The sequence below is a fragment of the Rhinopithecus roxellana genome, chromosome 7 (genome assembly GCF_007565055.1).
Source record: "Rhinopithecus roxellana isolate Shanxi Qingling chromosome 7, ASM756505v1, whole genome shotgun sequence".
Lineage (NCBI taxonomy): Eukaryota > Metazoa > Chordata > Mammalia > Primates > Cercopithecidae > Rhinopithecus > Rhinopithecus roxellana.
Window position 1 is genome coordinate 75,451,546 of NC_044555.1, and position 21,007 is coordinate 75,472,552.

A 21,007-nucleotide genomic window follows, 5' to 3' on the forward strand; every position below is an offset into this window, starting at 1 on the left:
CAGCCTCGACCTCCCCAGCTCAAGTGATCCTCCCACCTCAGCCTCCCAAAGTGTTGGGATTAAAGGTGTGAGCCACCGAGCCCGGCCCCACATTCTTCTTCTTCTTCTTCTTCTTTTTTTTTTTTTTTTTTTTTTGAGACGGAGTCTCTCTCTGTTGTCCAGGCTGGAGTGCAGTGGCCCGATCTCGGCTCACTGCAACCTCTGCCTCCCGGGTTCAAGCAATTCTCTTGCCTCAGCCTCCTGAGTAGCTGGGATTACAGGCGTGCACCACCATGCCCGGCTAATTTTTGTATTTTTAGTAGAGACGGGGTTTCACCATGCTGGCCAGGCTTGTCTTAAACTCCTGACCTCGTGATCCGACCGCCTGGGCCTCCCAAAGTGCTAGGATTACAAGCGTGAGCCACCGCGCCCGGCAGTGTTCTTTTTTAAAAACACCTTTCCCCTCATAAAAGTAATATTACCATTTTACAAAAAAATTGGAAGGCAAATCATTTTTTAAAATCCCTCCAAAGGAATGCAAACTCCTGTGAGCATTTCGGGACATTTTCCTCCAGTCTCTTCCCCTATGTATCTGCATTTCAATCAGGCTCTATCAGATATTTTTGTATCACTGTAACTGTTTAAAAATCTCCCCGATACTGTCCTGCATTTCCTGGCATAACGTGTTGTGGCTGTGGGTCTGGAGCATGAAGTAGGTGGGGGATTTAGGGCAAGACACAACCCCAACTCTGGAGTTTCAGCTTTCCCAGCTGGGAGCCAGTGAAACAGAAGTTCCCCTCTAGGCTGAAAGTTTTAGGAGTTGACCCGGCTTCCTCCCCAGCAACAACGGTCTATTTGGGTCTCCGCTCAAACGATCAGACCCCACAAACCGGATGAAGAGCTCAGGGAAGGTCAAGGAGCTCCCGCCTAGTGTGGGCACCCCGGTTGGCCCTTCTAGGGCTGTCCTGGAGGGGACGCTAAGTGACCACCTGCCCAGGTGCCCGCTTCCAGAGGCGTCCTCCCTGCGCCGCCCGAGAGGACCGGCCCCGGGCTCCCCCAGCTCCTCAGCTCCCTCGGCCCCGCCTTCACGGGCTTTTCCCACCTTCGCGGGACCAGACGGGTTGTGTGGGAGACGGAGGGCGCAGCCTCCCCCGAAGTGCACAGAGGGTCTCCCCAGACAGTCAGAGCCCGGGAGCAGGTGAAGGGAGGGGACTGCCCGCTCTCTCGGGAATTGTTTGCGCCCGAGGAGTCACCCCAGGCAGGCCGCGCCCGCAGTCCGGGTAGGGCGTCGTCCTCTCCGCCCGCCTTCCTCTACGCGGGGGCCCGGGGGCGGACTGACGCGGCGGCGCCCATCCTGGCCTCCATGCGGTTTCCCGAGGCCGGAGGAAGGTAGTGGAGCGGGAGGGAGAGAGGGAGGAGCGCGCGGAGTGGGAGGACGGCGGAGGGGGAGGAGCAGGCAGAGGGGTGGGGGTGGGGTGGGGTCGAGGAGCCGAGCGTCGAGGAGGACCCCGAGGGAGACTGGAGGCGGAGCAGCCGGCGACGGAGAGGCGCGGAGGACGCGGGGCTGGGGGAGGCGGAGCAGCGGGAGTGGGTGGAGAAGCAGAGGCGGCGGGAGGAGGGGGAGCCTCCGTGGGAGATTCGGGAGGAGCAGCCGGCGTGGGAGGAGCCGCGGGGGCTGGGTGAGAACGGGGCGGGACGGCCGGAGGCGGGGCCTGCGAACGCCCCGCCCCTGCTCGCCCGGGCCGCGCCGAGGAACGAAGATGGCCGGGCGCGCCGCGGGAACGCAGAGGCGGCCGGCAGCGGCGGCAGCTGCGGCGGCTGCTCCCGGGCTGTGACTTCGCGCGCAGCGGCCACCTGGGCTACCCGAACGGAGTGGGCGGCGCGGGCAGCGGCTCGCTAGGGCGGGCGGGCGGACGCCGGTGCACGGGCGCCGGGCGGAGGATGCGCCGGGAGCGGCGGGCGGCTCCCCGCGGCCGCCCCCGCGCCCCGGGCGCCGGGCCTTAGTGCTGGCGGAGGAGGCGGCGCGCGCGGGGCGGCCGGGCGGCGGCGGGGCCCGAGCCGTCATGCCTTGGCTGAGCGGCGGCCGGCGGCGACGGCGGGGACAGCCGCGCGAGGCCCCGCGGGAGCAGCCGCCGTCCGCGCAGCCCCAGCGGGAACCGCCGCCGCCGCCGGCGCCCCCCGCCGCGGTCCCCACGCCCCCCACTCCCTCCGCGCCGCAGCCCCGGGCCCGGGAGAGCGCGGAGCTGCCGCTGCCCGCCGGCTGGGAGGAGGCGCGAGACTACGACGGCCGCGTCTTTTACATTGACCACAACACGCGCCAGACGTCGTGGATCGACCCCCGCGACCGGTAAGCGGGCCGGCTGGGGGCGCCAGACCCGGCGCGGGCGCTACGACCCGGGCCGCCGGCCGGCGCCACCGCGGATGCGCTGGGGACACGCCCCGCCCAGCGCGGGGCTGCCGAGAGCCCCCGGGCCCGGGCAGAGCTCGGAGCGCCTCCATCCCCGGAACCAGGGGACTCCCTGGAGTGCTCCGGTCCAGGCTACGATCGAGGCGCCCCCATCCCTTGTGCCCAGGGAGAGGATCGGAGACACTAGGAGGCCCTCTGGGCTGGGTGAAGATCTTTGGTTCCCGGGGTCCGGGAGAGGATCCGCCCTCCCAATACCCCGACTCCCAGGGCTCTGACCAAGAATGGAGGTGCCCCTTCTCCAGGCCTCGAGTCCTCTGAGCGCCGAGGCCGGCCGCCTACCGGTCCCTCGCCGCTGGGCGGACCCTCTCATTCGGTTCCCTCACGTCACCCGCTGTCCGGCGCCTGGGAACTGGGCGCCTGGAATTTCCTCTCCTGGGGCTGACAGATGGCCCTCTTTTCCTTTCTGTGCGGCAGCCTCGCCCATCCCGGTCCCGGGCGTCTGCGGCCCACTGCCCCGGCCCTGGTTCTGCAGGTGTCCCCAGCCCCGCGGTGGCGAGATGAACTGTCACCTTGGATCACAAATGTGCGCCCCAGCTTTGGGGTGCGGGTTCCCTGTCTGGCGGGTTCAGGCTGGTTTCCATCCAAAACCTGATGCCAGACGGGCCCTTGAGGGATTCCCAACCCTTTTGGAGTTGGAGAAGTCTGTTCCCAAACTCTAGTTGCTCTTTAGCGCCTTAAAACTCGTGAGTTAAAACTGTTTGAAATAGCCTTCTGTACTGCAGCCAGAATGCAATATGATTAGTCCCATATGCTTTTGGAATAAACGAAAAACAAGAGTTGTATTTTAAGTTTCCTTTTTGTGAAAGATATGCATGGGGTACAAAGCTGTCTTATTCACGTATAAAAACCCAATCAAGTAAAAACTGACTCTTCTAAAAGCACTACCAGATTTCATTTAATTAATTTCATGTAATGAAGCTTTTCCTTAACTTTTCGCTCGATTGTCTACGGGTTTCAGTTGTTCAACTGCTTTTACAGAGACGTATTTTGTGTGGAATTGGGAATCCTGTGGACATCAAGTGTTTCCACAGGTTATCTGATGTCTTGTCGTCTCTAGAGCAACTCTCCTTCCAGGGCCTGAGTGCCAAAAAGGAAACACCACAGGCTTCCCAGTGATTTGAAGACTTCCAGAGGCCCAGTGTAGTGACATTGTGCCTGCTTCCTCCTACCTGCATGGCACTGGCGTCTGAAAATAAACTTTTGAGGAGAGAAGCTGCTGAATTGTTTGAAGATTTCTCTGAGTTCAAGCAGGGGAAAACAAAAGAAAGCAAAACAAAAAGATCGTGGTTCCCTAACATTCTCGCTGAACATTGCAAACCTCTAGGCTCAGAAACCTATATCAATCCTAGTACAATTTTATAGGTTAAAAAGATGCCTAGTTATTTTGAAAATCAGGTGAGATCATGTTATAATTTTAACCAAAGGCTAGAGCCCCAGCTGTTTGATCAGCCCTTGGATGGTTCTGGAATTGGTAGAACTGCTTGGAATGCAGTGCCCTTTTATACCGTATGTATGTTAAAAACCCAAACAACTGGAAAATGAACTAATTAAAATAGTGTTTTGCTTAGAAAAGGCTAAGGCTTACTTTCCAAGAGTAATATAAAACAGTTGTGGTTATATTGGAGTGGAGATTCATGCTGAAAGATATCAATGTGAGGATTTTCTTTTTAATGGTGTAACCTGTGACAAATGTGAATGGACCATACAAAAATCAGCTTGGAGAATCTTGTTTTCCATGTATTTCAGATACATTTCCTATATTCCTTTTTTTTCAGAAATTGATTTGTTACTTTTCAGACAATAACTTACAAGTTTTTAAAAAATCTCCGTTCTAATGCTCAAAGTGTCAATTGACTGAACAAAAGTGGATATTTTACCTTTTTTTTTTTTGTAAAGTAAAAACATGTGTGTACTTTTATGAGATGTTTTTATAGTGAGTGAAAATTCAGCAGGGGACAGCTTGAACTTCAGCTCCCATAATACCTTGCCCGAAATATGTATGGAATGTTCAGCAAGCCACAAACATTTAAGTGGAGTCGGCTGAAGGCTGTAATAGTCATTCTTCTTCCTCTTTCAAAACAGAACCTGGCTGAGTTTTATAGGTGGCGGGTTATCCTTTAAAGTTGTAATTAACTTTTATTATATGGGAAGAACTGTATGTCAGAGGGCAATGTTTTCTCCATGTGCATCTGACAGTTAAAACCCTTTTTGAGTTGCATTTGAGTCACACACAGGAAAATGGTATTCAAGAAATATGAGGACTTTCACCAAACAGCTTCCACATAGAGACCTGACAGGAGAAAGGCAAATAAATAATAGCTTTTTTTTTTCTTTTTAAGAAAATGAAATTGTGGTGGAATAAATGAATGTAGTAGGTTAAGTGAAAATTGTTGACTTTAAACATCATTTCATATAAACTTTGGTAAAAACTGTATAGCATAAAATATGGTCCAAGGGCTGTAAACAAAATCTCTTCTCGAGTTTTATAGTCATTCCATTCAGTGTTGTGTTTAACATTTGATAGTGCCAGCTCAGAGCATGTCCGTGAATTTATTGTAACTCTGCTTTTTAAAGTTACAAGGAAGATATAAGGAGACATCTTTACAGATGTGGCTACAGATGTATACAAAATCTCAATATTTTAAAAACAATTTTTTAGTTTGATTATAAGCCTACCTTCAGTTGGCTGGGCGTGGTTGCTCATGCCTGTAATCCCAGCACTTTGGGATGCCGAGGTGGGTGGATCACTTGAGGTCAGTTCAAGACCAGCCTGGCCAACATCGTGAAACCCTGTCTCTACTAAAAGCACAAAAATTAGCCGGGTGTAGTGGTGTGCGCCTGTAGTCTTAGCTATTTGGGAGGCTGAGGCAGCAGAATCATTTGAACCCGGGAGGCGGAGGTTGCAGTGAGCCGAGATCGTGCCACTGCACTTCAGCCTGGGTGACAGAATGAGACTCTGTCTCAAAAAACAAACAAACAAAAAAACCTACCTTCAGTTTAAATTCACTGTTTCTATAGATTGATACTGTGCATATAATTTTCATGGTTTACTGGGAATCATACCCAAAAACTTGGTTAAAAACTGCAAAGTTAGGCCAGGCGTGGTGGTTCATGCCTATAATCCCAGCACTTTGGGAGGCCCAGGTGGCAAGATTGCTTGAGTCCAGGAGTTCAAGATGAACCTGGGCAACATAGGGAGACTCTGTCTCTACAAACAAATGAAATAATTACGTGGGCAGGGTAGCGTGTGCCTGTAGTCCCAGCTACTTAGGAGGCTGAACTGGGAGGATTACTTGAGCTGGGGAGATCCAGGCTGCAGTGAGCCGTGGTGGTGCCACTGCACTCCAGCCTGGGTGACAGTGAGACCTTGTCTCAAAAAACAAAACAAAACAAAACCCCACACCAAAAAACAAACAAACAAAAAAAAAAAACAAAAAAACAAACTACAAAGTTAACTTATTTCTATGGCTGGTAGTTTCCTTACATGAGTCTTGTGTGGTTTACATTAGTGCCACAATAATATATTAACTGGATATATTAACTCAGAGTACCTTAACCACCTTATGAAAAGGTATTTACCATTGGGCAGAAAATATGGGAAGAACATTTTTGCCCCCTTTGTAAAGTTTCACTGTCTATGACAGTTGTGTTTACGTGTGTGTCTTGCAGGGTTGTTTGGGTATTATCCTATAGAGGGACTGAGTGGTTGAAACCTCATGTTCCATTTCCTGTAGCTCAGGTGGAGTTGTACAGTACTGGAAATGCCAGCTCTGGGCAGCTTAAGTATGGTGGATGATATCACATTTGAGATCAAAGTGTAAATAATCATGCTGATGGCGGAAGAGCAAGATCATGTCATGGCATAAGCTTTTGGGGACCCATCTGCTCACTAGATGGAATTTGACCTGTGCTTCATGGAGGAATTCTGTGGTATCTTACAAGTCTTCTGAAGACTCTTTTGCTTTAAGGGGAAAACAATCCATAGCTCTGGAATTTGCTAGTTTGGATCCCCATTTAACAGCCAGATAACATCATTGCTACCTTCTTGGAACCTTTATTTAGTTATTCAGTATTAACTAATAGGGGGTTTGCTATATTTATCCTGCAGAGTCTATTTCTGGATTATATAAACTGTCCTGGTTGAGCTTTCTGATAAACAGGTAATGATTTCTCCTTTTTTCTTTTTTTAAGGTTATATAGATAGTGTTTGTATGAACATGGGGGAGCATCTTGTTTTTAAGGCTGTAAGGGGTCAGTCCCTTGAAGAAGTGTCTCTTGCTTCCATTTAGATCATCAACCCTTATTTTTTGGTCTAACATCTTTCTTTTCCTTTCCTTCCATTTATTTATTTATTTATATATTTATTTTTCAAAGAAAAGTGAAAGGAAAAGTAATTCATTTCCAAAAATAGCTCCTGGATGTTTGGAAATCTTCAAGTTTCCTTCTCCTTCCTTTCACTCTGATTTGGGAAGTGGAAATAACGTGTATCACCATCTCTAGTTAGGTTCTACTTTAGGAGCATGTTCGTGGTCATCTGGTGAGCCTACAGTAGGCTTCTTGACTTCCATTCCAGGTCCTTTTGCTAATGGTGTCTGTCTTTCCCAGAAATTCAATAAAACGTATCTGATGGAATAAAAGCAAAGTTAAATTCTACTGAGTTCAGTTATCCCCGTTTAAATCTAATAAAGTGAAGAAATATTTGTGGAGATTCTTGGCCTTTTGTGTGCAGGGACAGTATGTGGAGACCAAGCTGATCTGGGAGGTGGCACACAGACACATGAAGTGAAGATAACAGTGGTTGCAAGGCACCCCAGGATTGATTCAATTTCTTGGATAACGATCACTTCAGAGAAAAGGTGGGCTCACTTGAGCCTAGGGTTATCTTTGTCCTTGCCCATCCTTCTGGGCGAGGGGTTCTAGTGCTTTTCCAGCAGTAGAAAAGCAAGATCATCTATAGGATGATCCACTCAGTCCATCAATAGGGTAATACCCACACAACCCTGCAAGACGCACACGTAAACACAACTGTCAAAGACAGTGAATCTTTACGAAAGAGGCAAAAGTGTTCTTCCCATATTTTCTGCCCAATGGTAAATACCTTTTCTTTCTTTTTTTTTTTTAAGATGGAGTCTCGCTCTTGCCCAGGCTGGAGTACAGTGGTGCGATCTCGGCTTATTGCAACCTCCCCCTCTCGGGTTCAGGCAATGTTCTTGCCTCAGCCTTCGAAGTAGCTGGGATTACAGGCGTGTACCACCACACCTGGCTAGTTTTTGTGTTTTTAGTAGAAACACGGTTTCGCCATGTTGGCCAGGCTGGTTTTGAACTCCTGCCTCAGGTGATCCACCTGCCTCAGCCTCCCAAAGTGCTGGGATTACAGGCGTGAGCCACTGCGCCCAGCTGGTAAATACCTTTTCATAAAGTGGTCAAGGTACTCTGAGTTAATATATTCAGTTAGTATATTAGTGTGCCACTAATGTAAACCACACAAGACTCATGCAGGGAAACTACCAGCCATAGAAATGATAAGTTAACTTTGTAGTTTCATGTTTGATTTTTTGGTGTGGGATTTTCTTTCTTTTTTTTGAAAAAAAAAGCAAGATCTGGGCAAGATAAGGGGGAACAGGAGAAAAGTGCTGGCCTTGAGGAAGTGCTGGGTGTGTTCGGAATAAATGAGGGAATGAGTCAACTCGACTGACCCAGAGCTGTCATGTAAGGGAGGTAAGACTCAGGCCAGAGCTTGTAGCTCAGAGTCCCACAGCTTTGAGGCTGGAAGAGCTAGGATCATCTTGTTCAAATTTCTTTTTCTACTTGACAGCCACAGCCAATGGGTATGTTCTGCTGGCTGTTAGAAGGGCAAGGGACTTGAACTGGGTTGTCTGACCCCCGTTTGGGTGCTCTTTCCAGAACGCCACCCAGCTGCCCAATCCACATGATTTTTAAGCATCTTGCCTCTGTTCATTCATTCATTTATTCGTTCATTCAACAACTGTTTGTTGCACAATTTCTGAGTCTAAGGCAGTCTTCCAGGGTTTGGGCAACACCAGACAGGCTGCTGTGGGGCTTACCTTGTGCTTGTGTTGTTTTCCACGAGGCCTCACTATGCTGTTCCTGCCTGCAGGTTTCTCCCTGCCGGGATCCCTTGGCTCTGTGATTGTGACGGACACGTGTGGAATACACTAGGCTTTTGCATGGATGTTTTCTTTCTTTTTTCCTGTATCAGCTTTTTCAGGTTGAATTGCATGAATGTTTTCATCGAAAGCCCATGACGCTGCATGAGGTATAGGCGATCATGTGATAAAACTGAGGCCAAGGGAGATTAACTTAGTAGCCTCACTTCCTATAGCCAATGAGGTCAGCATCTGTTCGACTTCAGAGTTGAGCCAGGTCTCCTGCCTGTTCTTGACTGTCCCTTGGCTAGGTAACTGTGGCTAGGTAACTGTGCATGCCCCTTACACCTTGCTATACCCATTAGTTATTTTGATCTTGCATTCATTATTGTTTGATATTTAATTCTTACTGTGGTATAGTGGCCCCTCAAAGATGTCCACGTTGTAGTCCCTGAAGCCTGTTAATAAGTAACCTTCCATGGCAAAAGAGACTTTGCAGATGTGATTAAGTTAAGGATCTTGAGATAGGGAGATGATCCTGGATTATGTAGGTGGGCCTGATGTCATCATAGGCATCCTTACTAGAGGGAGGGAGGAGGGTGAGGTCAGCGTCAGAGATGGAGATGTAATAACGGAAGCAGAGGTTGGAGTCAAGTGGCCATGAGCCAAGGAATGCAGGCGGTTTCTAGAAGCTGGAAAAGACAAGGAAATGGACTGTTCCCTAGAGCCTGCAGATGGAACGCAGACCTGCTGACACCTTGATTTTTGCCGAGTGAAACTGATTTTGGACTTCTGTCCTCCAGAACTGTAAGGTAATAAATTTGTATTGTTTTAAGCCACTTGGTTTGTGGCAATTTGTTACAGCATTGGTAGGAAGCTAACACCCCCACATGCATTGTTATCTTAGTGAGAATGGAAGCATCTGGTCATCTTGGTGTCTGTATAACAAACACAGCAGCTGGCATTTATTACATGCTTAGGCAGTTACTGTGCGAAGCATTTTACACCTTTTTTCCTCTCCCTGGCTTCTCACAATACCCCCAGAGGGTCCTCGTTTCTTGTGCAAGCATGGAGAATCACTCACATTGGGATTCGCATCAGATGTGCTGTACCAAAAACATAGTTGATGAGCTAGCCAAATACGGGGATGGGGAGAGGTAGGCTTTCTGAGAGAAGAAGCCAGTTGGAAACTATTGGAGGTTTTCTCAGGTGGTCACAGGCCTGAATTAGAGCAATCAGGGGCACTTGGGCTAGAAAAGGCAGGGATTGTGTCAGAGACATTGTGAAGGAAACACGGTGCAGAGGATTTCACTAATGCTTGAATGAAGGCAGGTGAAATCAGGAGGGCAGCAGAGGAATCTTACTAGCACCTAAGGAGGAGCCAGGACTCACTGGGGCCAACTGAAAATCCTTCTATTAACCCCACTCAGAAGCTTTCATTGGTGGTGGTGGTTTTGTGTGTTCAGTAGCTTGGTTACATAGAGAAACATGTTGAGCTGTTCAAGTTACTGTATTGCTGATGGGCAGTGTCCTAAAAGGTGTCCAAACCAAGAAAGTGTTATTTTTGTTTTATTTTATTTTTGGAGACAGGGTCTTGCTCCGTTGCCCAGGCTGTGCAGTGCAGTGGCATGATTATAGCTCACTGTAGCCTCCAACTCCTGGGCTCAAGCAATCCTGAATGTGTTACTTTAGACCAGGGTTTCTCAACTCTGGTCTAAAGTAACCCTGGTGGTGGGGTAATTCCTTGTTGTTAGGGCTGTCATACGTAGCATAGGATGTTTAGCAGCATCCCTGGTCTGTCCCCAGTAGATCTAGATATTAGTAGCAAACTCCCCACCCTCAGATGTCTCGAAAATGTCCCTAGACATTGCCAAATGGCCCCCGGGGCGGGCAGTATCCCTTGGCTGAGAACTGCTGAGCTACCTCTATCCACCTGGTTACAATGCTTCATCTTTAGCGGCTGAATTTGTTTCAAGCCTGTTGTCAGTTCCTGAGATACTATGCAACAGAGACCTGATTTCTGTGTTTCCATGAACAAATTTCAAACATATTTATATGAAAAACCCTGAACCAGTGTATGAAACTGGGAACATGTATTACTATGAGTGTATTCTTCAATTCTTAGAATACTCTCAATTGATAGGTATTTACTGACTGTCAAGAGTATACATATATGCAGTGGAACAGAAGAAAATGCATCTGTTCACACTTGTGTTCTGCAGCAACCCGGAGAGCTGGCCTGGCCTTTCGAATGTGTGTGTGTATGTGTGCGCGCGTTTGTGTGTGGAGGGAGAGATCAGGCTACCTAAGATGCTCCGAGCCATTCACTCACCCCTCCTTCGGTTCTCCCTTCTGTGGAGGAAGGAGGGGTGAGAGAAGTGGAGTGCTTCTGCCTTTGCTCAGAAATTCTACAGATGCAGGGCAAGGACATCTTGAAAGGCCGCTTATGGAGCTTTGGAATCTCCAGCATTTTTCATCTGGAGAGTTCTCTTTTCATTTCTTTAAAACTGAAGGGACTGAGAGAGAGCATGGGGAGGAGGTGGGGATGTTGATGTTAAGAATGAACGGGGAAGATGGCTGCACCAAGCCTGGGGTCACCAGCCACACAGTGGCAGTGGGTAGACCTTTGAGGCAGGCGGAGGTGCCCCAAGCAGCTCCTCTGCACGAGGCTCTGTGCTCCAGGAAAGACGGCATCTACAGCTTGGGTGTGGTGTTTCCAGGCGGCCTGGAGCTGGGCCAGGAGACCACATAGTCACTGCAAGAGACGTGTTCTTTCTGCCACTTAGAGCTCTGTCTTGTGGACAGGTGCCTGTCCCCAGCATGAGGGAGGCCTTGGAGTATGGGGTCAACTGGATTTGCCCTAAAAATTATTTCCATTAAAAAAAATTGAGATATAATCCACATACTATAAAATGTACCTTGGGCACGGTGGCTCTTGCCTGTAATCCTAGCACTTTGGGAGGCCGAGGTGGGCGGATCACTTGAGGTCAGGAGTTTGAAACTAGCCTAGCCAACATGGTGAAACCCTGTCCCTACTAAAAAAAATGTAAGAAAAATTAGCTGGGCGTGGTGGTGGGCACCTGTAACCCCAGCTACTCAGAAGCCTGAGGCAGGAGAATCACTTGAACCCGGGAGACGGAGGCTGCAGTGAGCTGAGATCGCACCACTGCACTCCAGCCTGGGCAACAGAGTGAAACTCCATCTCAAAAAAATAAAATCAAAAAATAAAAATAAATAAAAGTGTGCAATTTAGTGGGTTTTGTTAAATTCACCAGATTGTGCAACCGTCACCCTTATGTAGTTCTGAATACTCCATAAAGAAACCCCGTGTTCATTAGCAGTCAGCCCCCATACCCCCAGCCCCTGGCAACTGCTCATCTGCTTTTTCATCTCTGTAGATTCCCTATTCCAGACATTTCACAGGGACCTCCCTGTATATTTCTTTGCAACTTCCTATGAATCTGTAATTATTCCAAAATAAAAAGTGAAAAAGAGATTGAGAATGAAGGAACCAAGCAGAGATCTAGTTATTTATAGTTTAAAAATAAATTTAAATAATCTCATTTAGATTTTATTGTGTTTTGTCTATATAGTACTTAGCATATAGTAGACCCTCAATAAATGTTTGCTGCATGTAATTATGCATGTAGAGACAGGTTTTATTGATTTATAATGATCGTTTTGTATTGCTGCATTTCACTGAGTTTTCCTCATGTACACTATTCTTATGTTCTCAAGAGCAGTCCCTCCTTGTAAGCTGTCAGAGCACCCATTTTATTGGGATGGCCTGATTGCCCTAAGCCAGTGGGTCTCAACTGAGGAGGATTCCCTCTTCCTTCCCCCTACACCCAGGGCATTCAGAAACATTTGGAGGGATTTTTTTGACTGTTACACCTGGGGATAGGTTCTGCTGGCATCCAGTGGGTAGAGGTCAAGGATGGTGCTGAACATCCTACAATGCACAGGATAGACCCCACCACAGCAATGAATGATCCAGCCCCTAATATCAACAGTGCCTGGGATTGCTCTAAGCCAATCATACAGCATCTGGGCCTGCAATTGGCTGAGGCAGGAGCACATGACTCAGACCCAGTCAACGAGCTGTGAGGGGAGGTATGAGACAGGCATGGTTGGGGAGAAGGCTCCTTGTCCCCATAGACCTATGTGGAAGGAACTCCTGCTAATTGATGCTCTGTCTCCATGGAAACCTGGAGGTGGGCAGCCACACTGATTCCCCCAAAACTAGGAGGGAGCTGGCTGAGAAGCTGAGGGTGGTGGAGTGGAAAGTCTATGTCTTTGATGAGGTGGGTGGATGGATGAATTAAGCTTTGGTAGCCGTCTGCCCTTAGTACATTTTCTTATGTGAAACGTGGTAACAGCATCTCCTTATCCTTTAAAGCCAGTCGAATTAGAATTTCTGTTATTTGCAGCCAGCTAAGGCATTCTTACTCATGTGTTTTCTGTTCCTTGCCGCCCCGTAGTTTTCATGATTGGCATAAGATTGGAGGTTTAGGCTGCCACTGAGCTGCTATCCCCTCACTTATTAAATATTCCTGTCTTTTTCACCTTGATATTTATGTATATAAGTACTAAAATGATAATGGTGCCTGTGTGCAGTTATTTCCTCTGTAGTTCTGTTTTTCATGTTTGCCTTAGGAGATAGTTCTAGGCATGAAATGAATAAAACCCAATTTTTTTGTTAATTTGTTTTAATATATTTTTATTTTGGAATATTTTAGAGTTACAGAAAAGTTGCAAAGATTAGATGGTTTCCTTGTTGTTAACATCTAATATCACCATAGTATATTCTGTGGTGATGTTTCTTTGTCAAACCTAAGAAGCCAGCCTTGATAACATTACTATTAACCGAACTCTAGACATTTGAATTTTAACCAGTTTTTCTAGTAATGTTCTTTTTCAGTTCCAGTGGTTTTTTAGAACTATTAAACTCTTGGTATTTGTATGGTTCAACCTAATATTTCTAAGTTTGTCCTTCATCTTTGTTTGGTGAGTGTTCTTTTGTGCAGTTGACAGCTCTGTTAGACTTGCTCCAAGGCTCCACAGTAGAATGCAGGGATTCTAAAGGATTTTGGAATCATGGACCCTGGGAAATCTGACACAAGGTAGGGGTTCTGTGTTCAGAAAAAGGCACCAGCACACAGAAGCTTGCATATGCTTTCAGGAGGATTAGAGCTCTCTGGAAGCCCAGCTGTGGTTCCCAGAATAATGGAGGCTTGGTTTGAAATGAGCAGACACCCCAGAGATGTCTGCCATGCACTCACTCTGTATTGTTGAATGAATGCACGCTCACATATTCACCATCACTAGCCTAGGTATATCATAAAGGATTAATTCAACAGTGATTCAGGGAGAACCTTCCATGCTTTCTCCACTTCTTCCCCTCCCTCATACCCAACCCAGCTTTAAACTGTGGTGTGCAGCCACTGGATACACAAGCACTAGATAGGTTTCACGTGAAAAGGGGAGCTGTGGAAGAACCTCAAAAATGTGACACTAAGTGAAAGAAGCAGATGTGGACACAATATAATTACATGATTTGATTTTTGCGGAGTGTTCAGAGAAGGCAAATCCATGGAGATCGAAAGTGGATTCGTGGTTGCCTGGGGCTGGGGGTGGAAAAGGTGGTGACTGCAGATGGGCACACGAGATGTCATTGGGGTGATGGAAATGTACTGAAATTGGATTGTGTGTTGCATAAGTCAGTAAATTGATAAAAAACATTGAATCTTACATGTAAAATGGGAGAGTTTATCATATGCAGGTTATACCTCAATAGTTTACAAACACTGTTTTATTTGTTTGTTTGTTTTTAGACAGAGTCTCGCTCTGTCATCCAGGCTGGAGTGCAGTGGCGTGGTCTTGGCTCACTGCAACTTCTGCCTCCCGAGTTCAAGCAATTCTTCTGCCTCAGCCTCCCGAGTTGCTGGAACTGCAGGTGCATGCCACCGTGCCTGGCTAATTTTTGTATTTTTAGTAGATACCGAGTTTCACCATGTTGAGCAGGCTGGTCTTGAACTCCGGACCTCAAATGATCTGCCTGCCTCGGCCTCCCAAAGTGCTGGGATTGCAGACGTGAGCCACCACGCCTGGGCGTTTACAAACAATTTTTAAAGCAAATCTGTTTTTAAATTCAGGTAGTTACCTTGATTTGGTAGTTGGAGAAACCAGACTATGTAGATTAGACTTGGCAGCCTCTAACCATGCAAAAAGCTTTTTTGGGCTTCTCGAAATGTCCATACAATTGCTAGGGAAACTTGCCAAGAAGCCACATGTTAACATTGCCCAGGAGTCTTGCCAACTGTAAGGGGAGGATACCACCATGTAATAACCTAGTAATCATTACTAAGTTAAAAATATAGTGGGGTTTTCACTAAGGCAACTAACTTTTTCATTGAGGCATTTATCTAATAGGATGACTCATTAGTACCACTATTTGTTTTATAAAGTTGAAGTGATATCTGGTTATCTGGCAGTATTTGGAGTCAAGTGAATTTTGTGGATAAATGACCAATTGATACTTGACCTTTAAATATTAACATTCTTTTGTTTCACACGTTTATTTCAATGTTTAACATTAGAAGTGTTTAGGGGTCTTTATTTAGAAGTTTGGTGATGTTTTTGTGACCAGAAATAGGTTGTAGGAACTTAACTCTAGTTAATACCAATTAGCCTGTGGTCAAATTGGTTTCCTTATGTGTTGTTTTGCTTAAAGTTATAGTTTCCATGGATCTATTGAAAACATTAGTGAGGACTTACTACTTACTGTACCACTAACTGCAGGGACTACCTAGGTGTGGGTAGCCCTGATTTCAGACATGGATAGCTTTGAGTCCGACTCGGGACTGCCATTTGCTGTGTCTCCTAAGGCAGGTTATTTGGGCTCTCTGAGCCTCAGTTTCCTCTTCCATAAAATGGGGACAAAGCATTTGCCCTCTGGGTTGTTATGAAGACTCAATAAGATTAGGCAAAGATCTTAGGTGAGTGTCTGCTGCAGAACAGGCACTCACATGTTCTTTGTCCTTGTGGTCATATTACATACTCCTTCAGCTTTGGGACACCTCAGCATCTTTAGTCTTCTGCTTATCAAAATTCCCTCCCTTAGCTGGGTGCAGTGGCCCATGCCTGTAGTCCCAGCACTTTGGGGGCTGAGGCGGCTGGATCACTTGAGCCCAGGAGTTTGAGACCAGCCTGGGCAATGTGGCAAAACCCTGTCTCTACAAAAAATACAAACAATAGCTGAGCATGTGCCTGAAGACTCAGCTACTTGGGAGGCTGAGGTGGGAGGAGCGCTTGAGTTTGGGAGGTAGTGGCTCTAGTGAGCCAAGATTGCGCCATTGCACTCTAGCCTGGGCAACAGAGTGACACCCTGTCTCGAATAATAATAATAATAAAATAAAAAATTCCCTCTCTCCATGATTCCACTTCTGCTTCTGAGTTGCCTCCTTATTTTCCTTGTAGCCGAGTAGCACTGGAGGCTCAGCAGTATAAAGACAAGGGCTCAGAATTTATGATAACTGTTTTTCCTCGCTGAGCAACTGTTCTTTGCATTCTCATGATTTTGCGATTGGGGAAGCGAAGTTGCTGGAAGTGAAATGTTACTAAAGAGAGATAACAGATTAGAGCAGAGCCATTGAAATTTTTCTGTCAAGGGCCAGATAGTAAATATCTCAGGCTTTGAAAGCCATAGGATTCTCTGTCTCTTTCTCTTTCTTTTTTTTTTTTAAGCCCATAGGACTTATGAATGAAGGCCATGAAGATTCTGTTGCAACTGCTTGACTCTGCTGCTGTAGTGCAGAAGTAGCCATAGACAATACAGAAACAAACAGGCCTGGCTGTGTTCCAATAAAACTTTATTTACGAAGACAGGAGGCAGGCTGGAGGAATTGACCCATGCACTGTTCACCACCCCATGATTGATGTCATTCTTTTTTTTTTTTTTTTTTTTGAGACCGAGTCTCGCCCTGTTACCCAGGCTGGAGTGCAATGGTGCGATCTTGGCTCACTGCAACCTCCGCCTCCCGGGTTCAAGCAATTCTCCTGCCTCAGCCTCCCAAGTAGCTGGGATTACAGGCGCACGCCACCGTACCTGGCTAATTTTTTGTATCTTTAGTAGAGACAGGGTTTCACCATGTTGGCCAGGCTGGTCTCGAACTCCTGACCTCATGATCTGCCCACCTCGGCCTCCCAAAGTGCTGGAATTACAGGAGTGAGCCACTGTGCCTGGCTGATGTCATTCTCATTTACCATGTTAATACAATCTTGCACTGAAATGATGGACTGCGTATACAGTGGTCATTCCTTAACATTATGATGCCATATTTTTACTGTACCTTCTTTACGTTTAGCTATGTTTAGACACACAAATACCATTGTGTTACTGTATTGCCTATAGTATTCAGTACAGATTTGTATCCTAGGAGCACTAGACTCTACTGCATAGCCTAGGTGTGTAGTAGGCTGTGCCAGCTAGGTTCGTGTAAGCCCACTGTGTGATGTTTGTACGGTGACAGCATTGGCTGACAATGTGTTTCTCCGAACATACCCTCATCAGCAAGCAATGCATGACTGTACAGCCAGTGCTTTTGTGTCACACACTTTCATTATTGTTGCATTAGCTTGGCCACAAATCTGAAAATACTCTGAGTATGTATAGAATTACTGGTTTCTAGGTGTAACGTCATAGTATTCTGGAAGTTGGAAATTGTAGCATTCAGTGATGCTAGAGACTTAAAAAAATTCACATTATATGATTAGACTTTGTTCTATAACTAGCAGTCACTTAATACTGGACAGATGTTAAGAATAGAAGTCGGCTGGGTGTCGTGGCTCATGCCTGTAATCCCAGCACTTTGGGAGGCTGAAGCGGGAGGATTGCTTGAGCCCAGGAATTTGAGACCAGCCTGGGGTACATAGGGAGACCCTATCTCTACAAAAAATTAAAAATTAACTGGGTGTGGTGGCACATGCCTGTAGTCCCACCTACTTGGGAGGCTGAGGTGGGAGGATCACTTGACCCAAGAGTTTGAGGCTGTGGTGAGCTATGATCACCACTGTACTCCAGCCTGGGTGACAGAGCAATACCTTGTCTCAAAAAAAAAAAAAAAAAAGTTGATTCAAGGTCAAGATCTTCAGCCACGTCTCAGCACCCTTGTACAATACCTGGGAGGCAGTTGTCATATGTCTACCAACAGCTTTTGGATGTATATTTAAATGTGCAGATGAACTTACTTTTGGAACAAAATGAAGTTTGCCCACATTTCTGTGCTGTTTGGGTCTTGGATGGAAACTCTCAGAGCTCAGAGTCAAGGTTGGCATGGGCAGCTTGTCCATAGCGATGCCTGGGAAAGTACTTGCTTTTGTGGGGTCACGGGCCAGTGGTGGGAGATGGGAAAGTGGGTGAAGCTGGTTAGAGAGAGGCAGCAGAAGACAGAGAACAGTTCATACAGAGTTGGCTTCAGTGTATTGCTGGCAGCATGTGCCCAAGGCTGTAAAAGATCTTCCCACCCTTAGGTTCACAAATGCCACTAAAATAGTGGTAACTCTCAGGCAGGCATGACTGTGCCCCTTGGGACATTTGCACTGTCTGGAGACATTTTTTGCTGTCCCCACTTGGGGGAATGGGGTGTGTCCTGCTGGCACCTAGTGGGTGGAGCCCACAGGTGTCGTCCACACCTGCTGTGCAAGGTAGCCCCCCACAGAGAGTGAGCTGCCCTGAGTCAGCAGAGCTGGGGCGCACACCTGCTCCAGAGCTCCAGCAGCAAGCTGTTCTCGTTGGCCCTTGCCCATGTGGGGCTTCCGGTGCAGTGGTGGCAAATAGCAATCAGTGAGCGTGTCACCACATTACAAGGTGCAGACTGGCAGGGTGAGGTTGGCGGGACTGTGTGGCTGGGTGGGTGACCGTTTTGTGGAAAGTGGCTGGAGAGGCCTTATTTTTCAGGTTCCTGCGGGAGGGGAGGAGGGAACCCGAGGTGTCTTGGGTCAGAGGAGAAGCTACAGGTGCTAAGATGAGAGCAGTGGGCCAGCAGGAGGGTGATGGGGTGAAGTGGCGGTGGCAGCACCTCATGAGCCACTGCAGGGACTCCGGGTGTGACTCTGAGCAAGTAGGGGAGCTCTTCTGTTGGGAGACTTAACATTTCATTGAGGTCGCTCTGACCGCTGTGGGGGACTAGGAGGGCAGGAGCTGAAGCAAGGAGACTGGTTTAGGAGATGGCAGCTGCCCCCGGGGCCGAGCGATAGTGGCTCAGGCCAAGGAGGAAGCAGTGGGGTGGCTTCCTGAGTACCTGAACCCTGCGATTTGGTCCTCTGTCTGCTTCACCCCAGCTCCTGAGACCCTCCCTCAGAATCCTTGCTGGCTTGAGGAGTAAAGGGTTCTGCCAAAGTGGTTATCAAGGCTGTCACGTGTGGATCAGCAGAGGAGCTGGGTTTTTTCCCAGATTGCTTCTCAGCTTTGCTGCTGGGGCTGTAAGGAATTTTGTGGAACAGGAAGTACTGTGCAGCGCATGCATGATGTGCCTGTTATTTTAGCAGTGAGACTGTGTCCTAAAAGACAGCGTCTTTGGCCAGGCACGGTGGCTCATGCCTGTAATCCCAGCATTTTCGGAGGCTGAGGCAGGTAGATCACCTGAGATCAGGAGTTCGACACCAGCCTGGCCAACATGGTGAAACCCCGTCTCTACTAAAAATACAAAAATTAGCTGGATATGGTGGTGCACACCTGTAATCCCAGCTACTTGGGAGGCTGAGGCAGGAGAATCGCTTGAACCCGGGAGGCAGAGGTTGCAGTGAGCCGAGATCGTGCCACTGCACTCCAGCCTGGATGACAGAGCGAGACCCCGTCTCAAAGAATATTCATATGTGCTTTTGGAATGCGTGTGTAATGCTTTAAGTTCTTGTGTTTAGAAACTGATATTTTGTTATTTAAAAAAAAGAAGTGGGTGATCGTTTGCTTTCTAATGGCTGGGGTGGCTTGGATCTAAAATGGTAGGGCTGAAGTCCATGGTGGCCAACTCTACAGTGCTTTTAATATTTTCCCCCAGGGGAACATTGTACATTTTCTTCAGGAGCACTGTGACACTGTTTGGTTTGCTGTAGATAATACTGATTCAAAAGGCGTTCCAGATACATCATTCTGTGATTGACCTGGCTAGGTTAACCCAAGATTGTCACCTTGTTATTCTCAATATTAAAAGCCAAGGCACTGAAAACCACCCCACTGAACGCATATCATAGACCTCCAAAATGTCACCATGGACATGGCATACTGACAAAAATGTCAAGGATTACCAAGAATAGCTTCTTGCATTCACATGTAGTTAGTTACAGGCGGACAGAGTAGCTCTTGCATTTTAAATGCGACTACAGTGGCCAGAACCAATAATTCCTGTTTGAACAACTCCCGGCCCTCAGTTTTACCTCAAGGCTTTAGATAGACTTACTTTCATTTTTTAAAAAGGAACACATGTCCTTATTATGCTTTAGAATTACTAATAGAGATAATTCTCTTTGTTGCGCTATTTGCCACTTAGCTCCTTTTAAAAGATAGATGACACTGAAGTTTTATGTAAACACATGACTGATAAAATACTTGTTTTTCCTGAGTCATTGTCAGTGTCTCAGCTCTAAACCTAGTGCCAGCTCAGTAAATATTTGATGTAATCCAAAGTCTGCATTTTCTTAAGGTGGGCCAGTTTTTCTCTTGTTATGTAAAGTAGAGAAACATATCACCTTCTTCCCATTTATTTAGGAGTGGTTAGTAGCCCTTCTCTCATCTATCTGTTGGAGTGGTCATCCCTTTTCTGCATCAGTGAAAATAACACCCTAGCATTTGACTTCAAGCACAAATGCTACTTTTGTCTCATTTTTGGAGTTATAAAACCATGTGGATTAATCCCAACCAGGTGGTGGGGAGCCAAAGCTAAGCTGTTTCTTTCACCTCTGTGACCTGCGCGATTAGTTTGTGGAAGAACGCTCTCCAAACCCACAGGAAGTTCACAGACAGCTTGGATTCCTTGGGAGCTCTTCAGTATCGATTGTGTAGCAGAAAAAGCAAGCACGTCTCTGGGTCTTTCCTCTCTTCTCCATAGTCTTTTTTATGTCTGGCTGGTGTTGGGTTGCTTTACCTCTCCACCCAGAGTTAAAGAAAGTGAGTATGTTGGCTTGTTCCAAACTACAGAAATAAGTGAAAATCACGGCATTTGCTATGAAGCAAACCAATGACATAATGGTACCTCAAGCACAGGAGTTACTGGAATTGGTTTTGTGAAGTGGTTGGCCGGTAATGTTTGTAAAGCTGGGAGGTGTAAGAAGTGGTTGGGTTTTTTTCTCACCAACAAGACAGCACTACATTAAAGTTATAGTTCTCGTATTAATGAATGGGTTTTAAAGAAACCGATGTGTTCTTCAGTTCTTTTTTTCCTCCCATGACTTGCTGTGA

The 21,007-nt window shown here is 47.1% G+C and overlaps 1 protein-coding gene across 1 annotated transcript in view; it reads left to right on the forward strand.

The window, feature by feature from the left end:
• The first annotated feature begins 1,989 nt into the window (after positions 1–1,989).
• The window catches only part of WWC3 (WWC family member 3), a 129,037-nt gene continuing 110,019 nt past the window's right edge, over positions 1,990–21,007 (forward strand). The window contains exon 1 of the mRNA XM_030933956.1: positions 1,990–2,326. Within this exon, the coding sequence (XP_030789816.1) occupies positions 2,043–2,326 (284 nt within the window). The 5' untranslated portion in view covers positions 1,990–2,042. The remainder of the gene's footprint in view (positions 2,327–21,007) is intronic.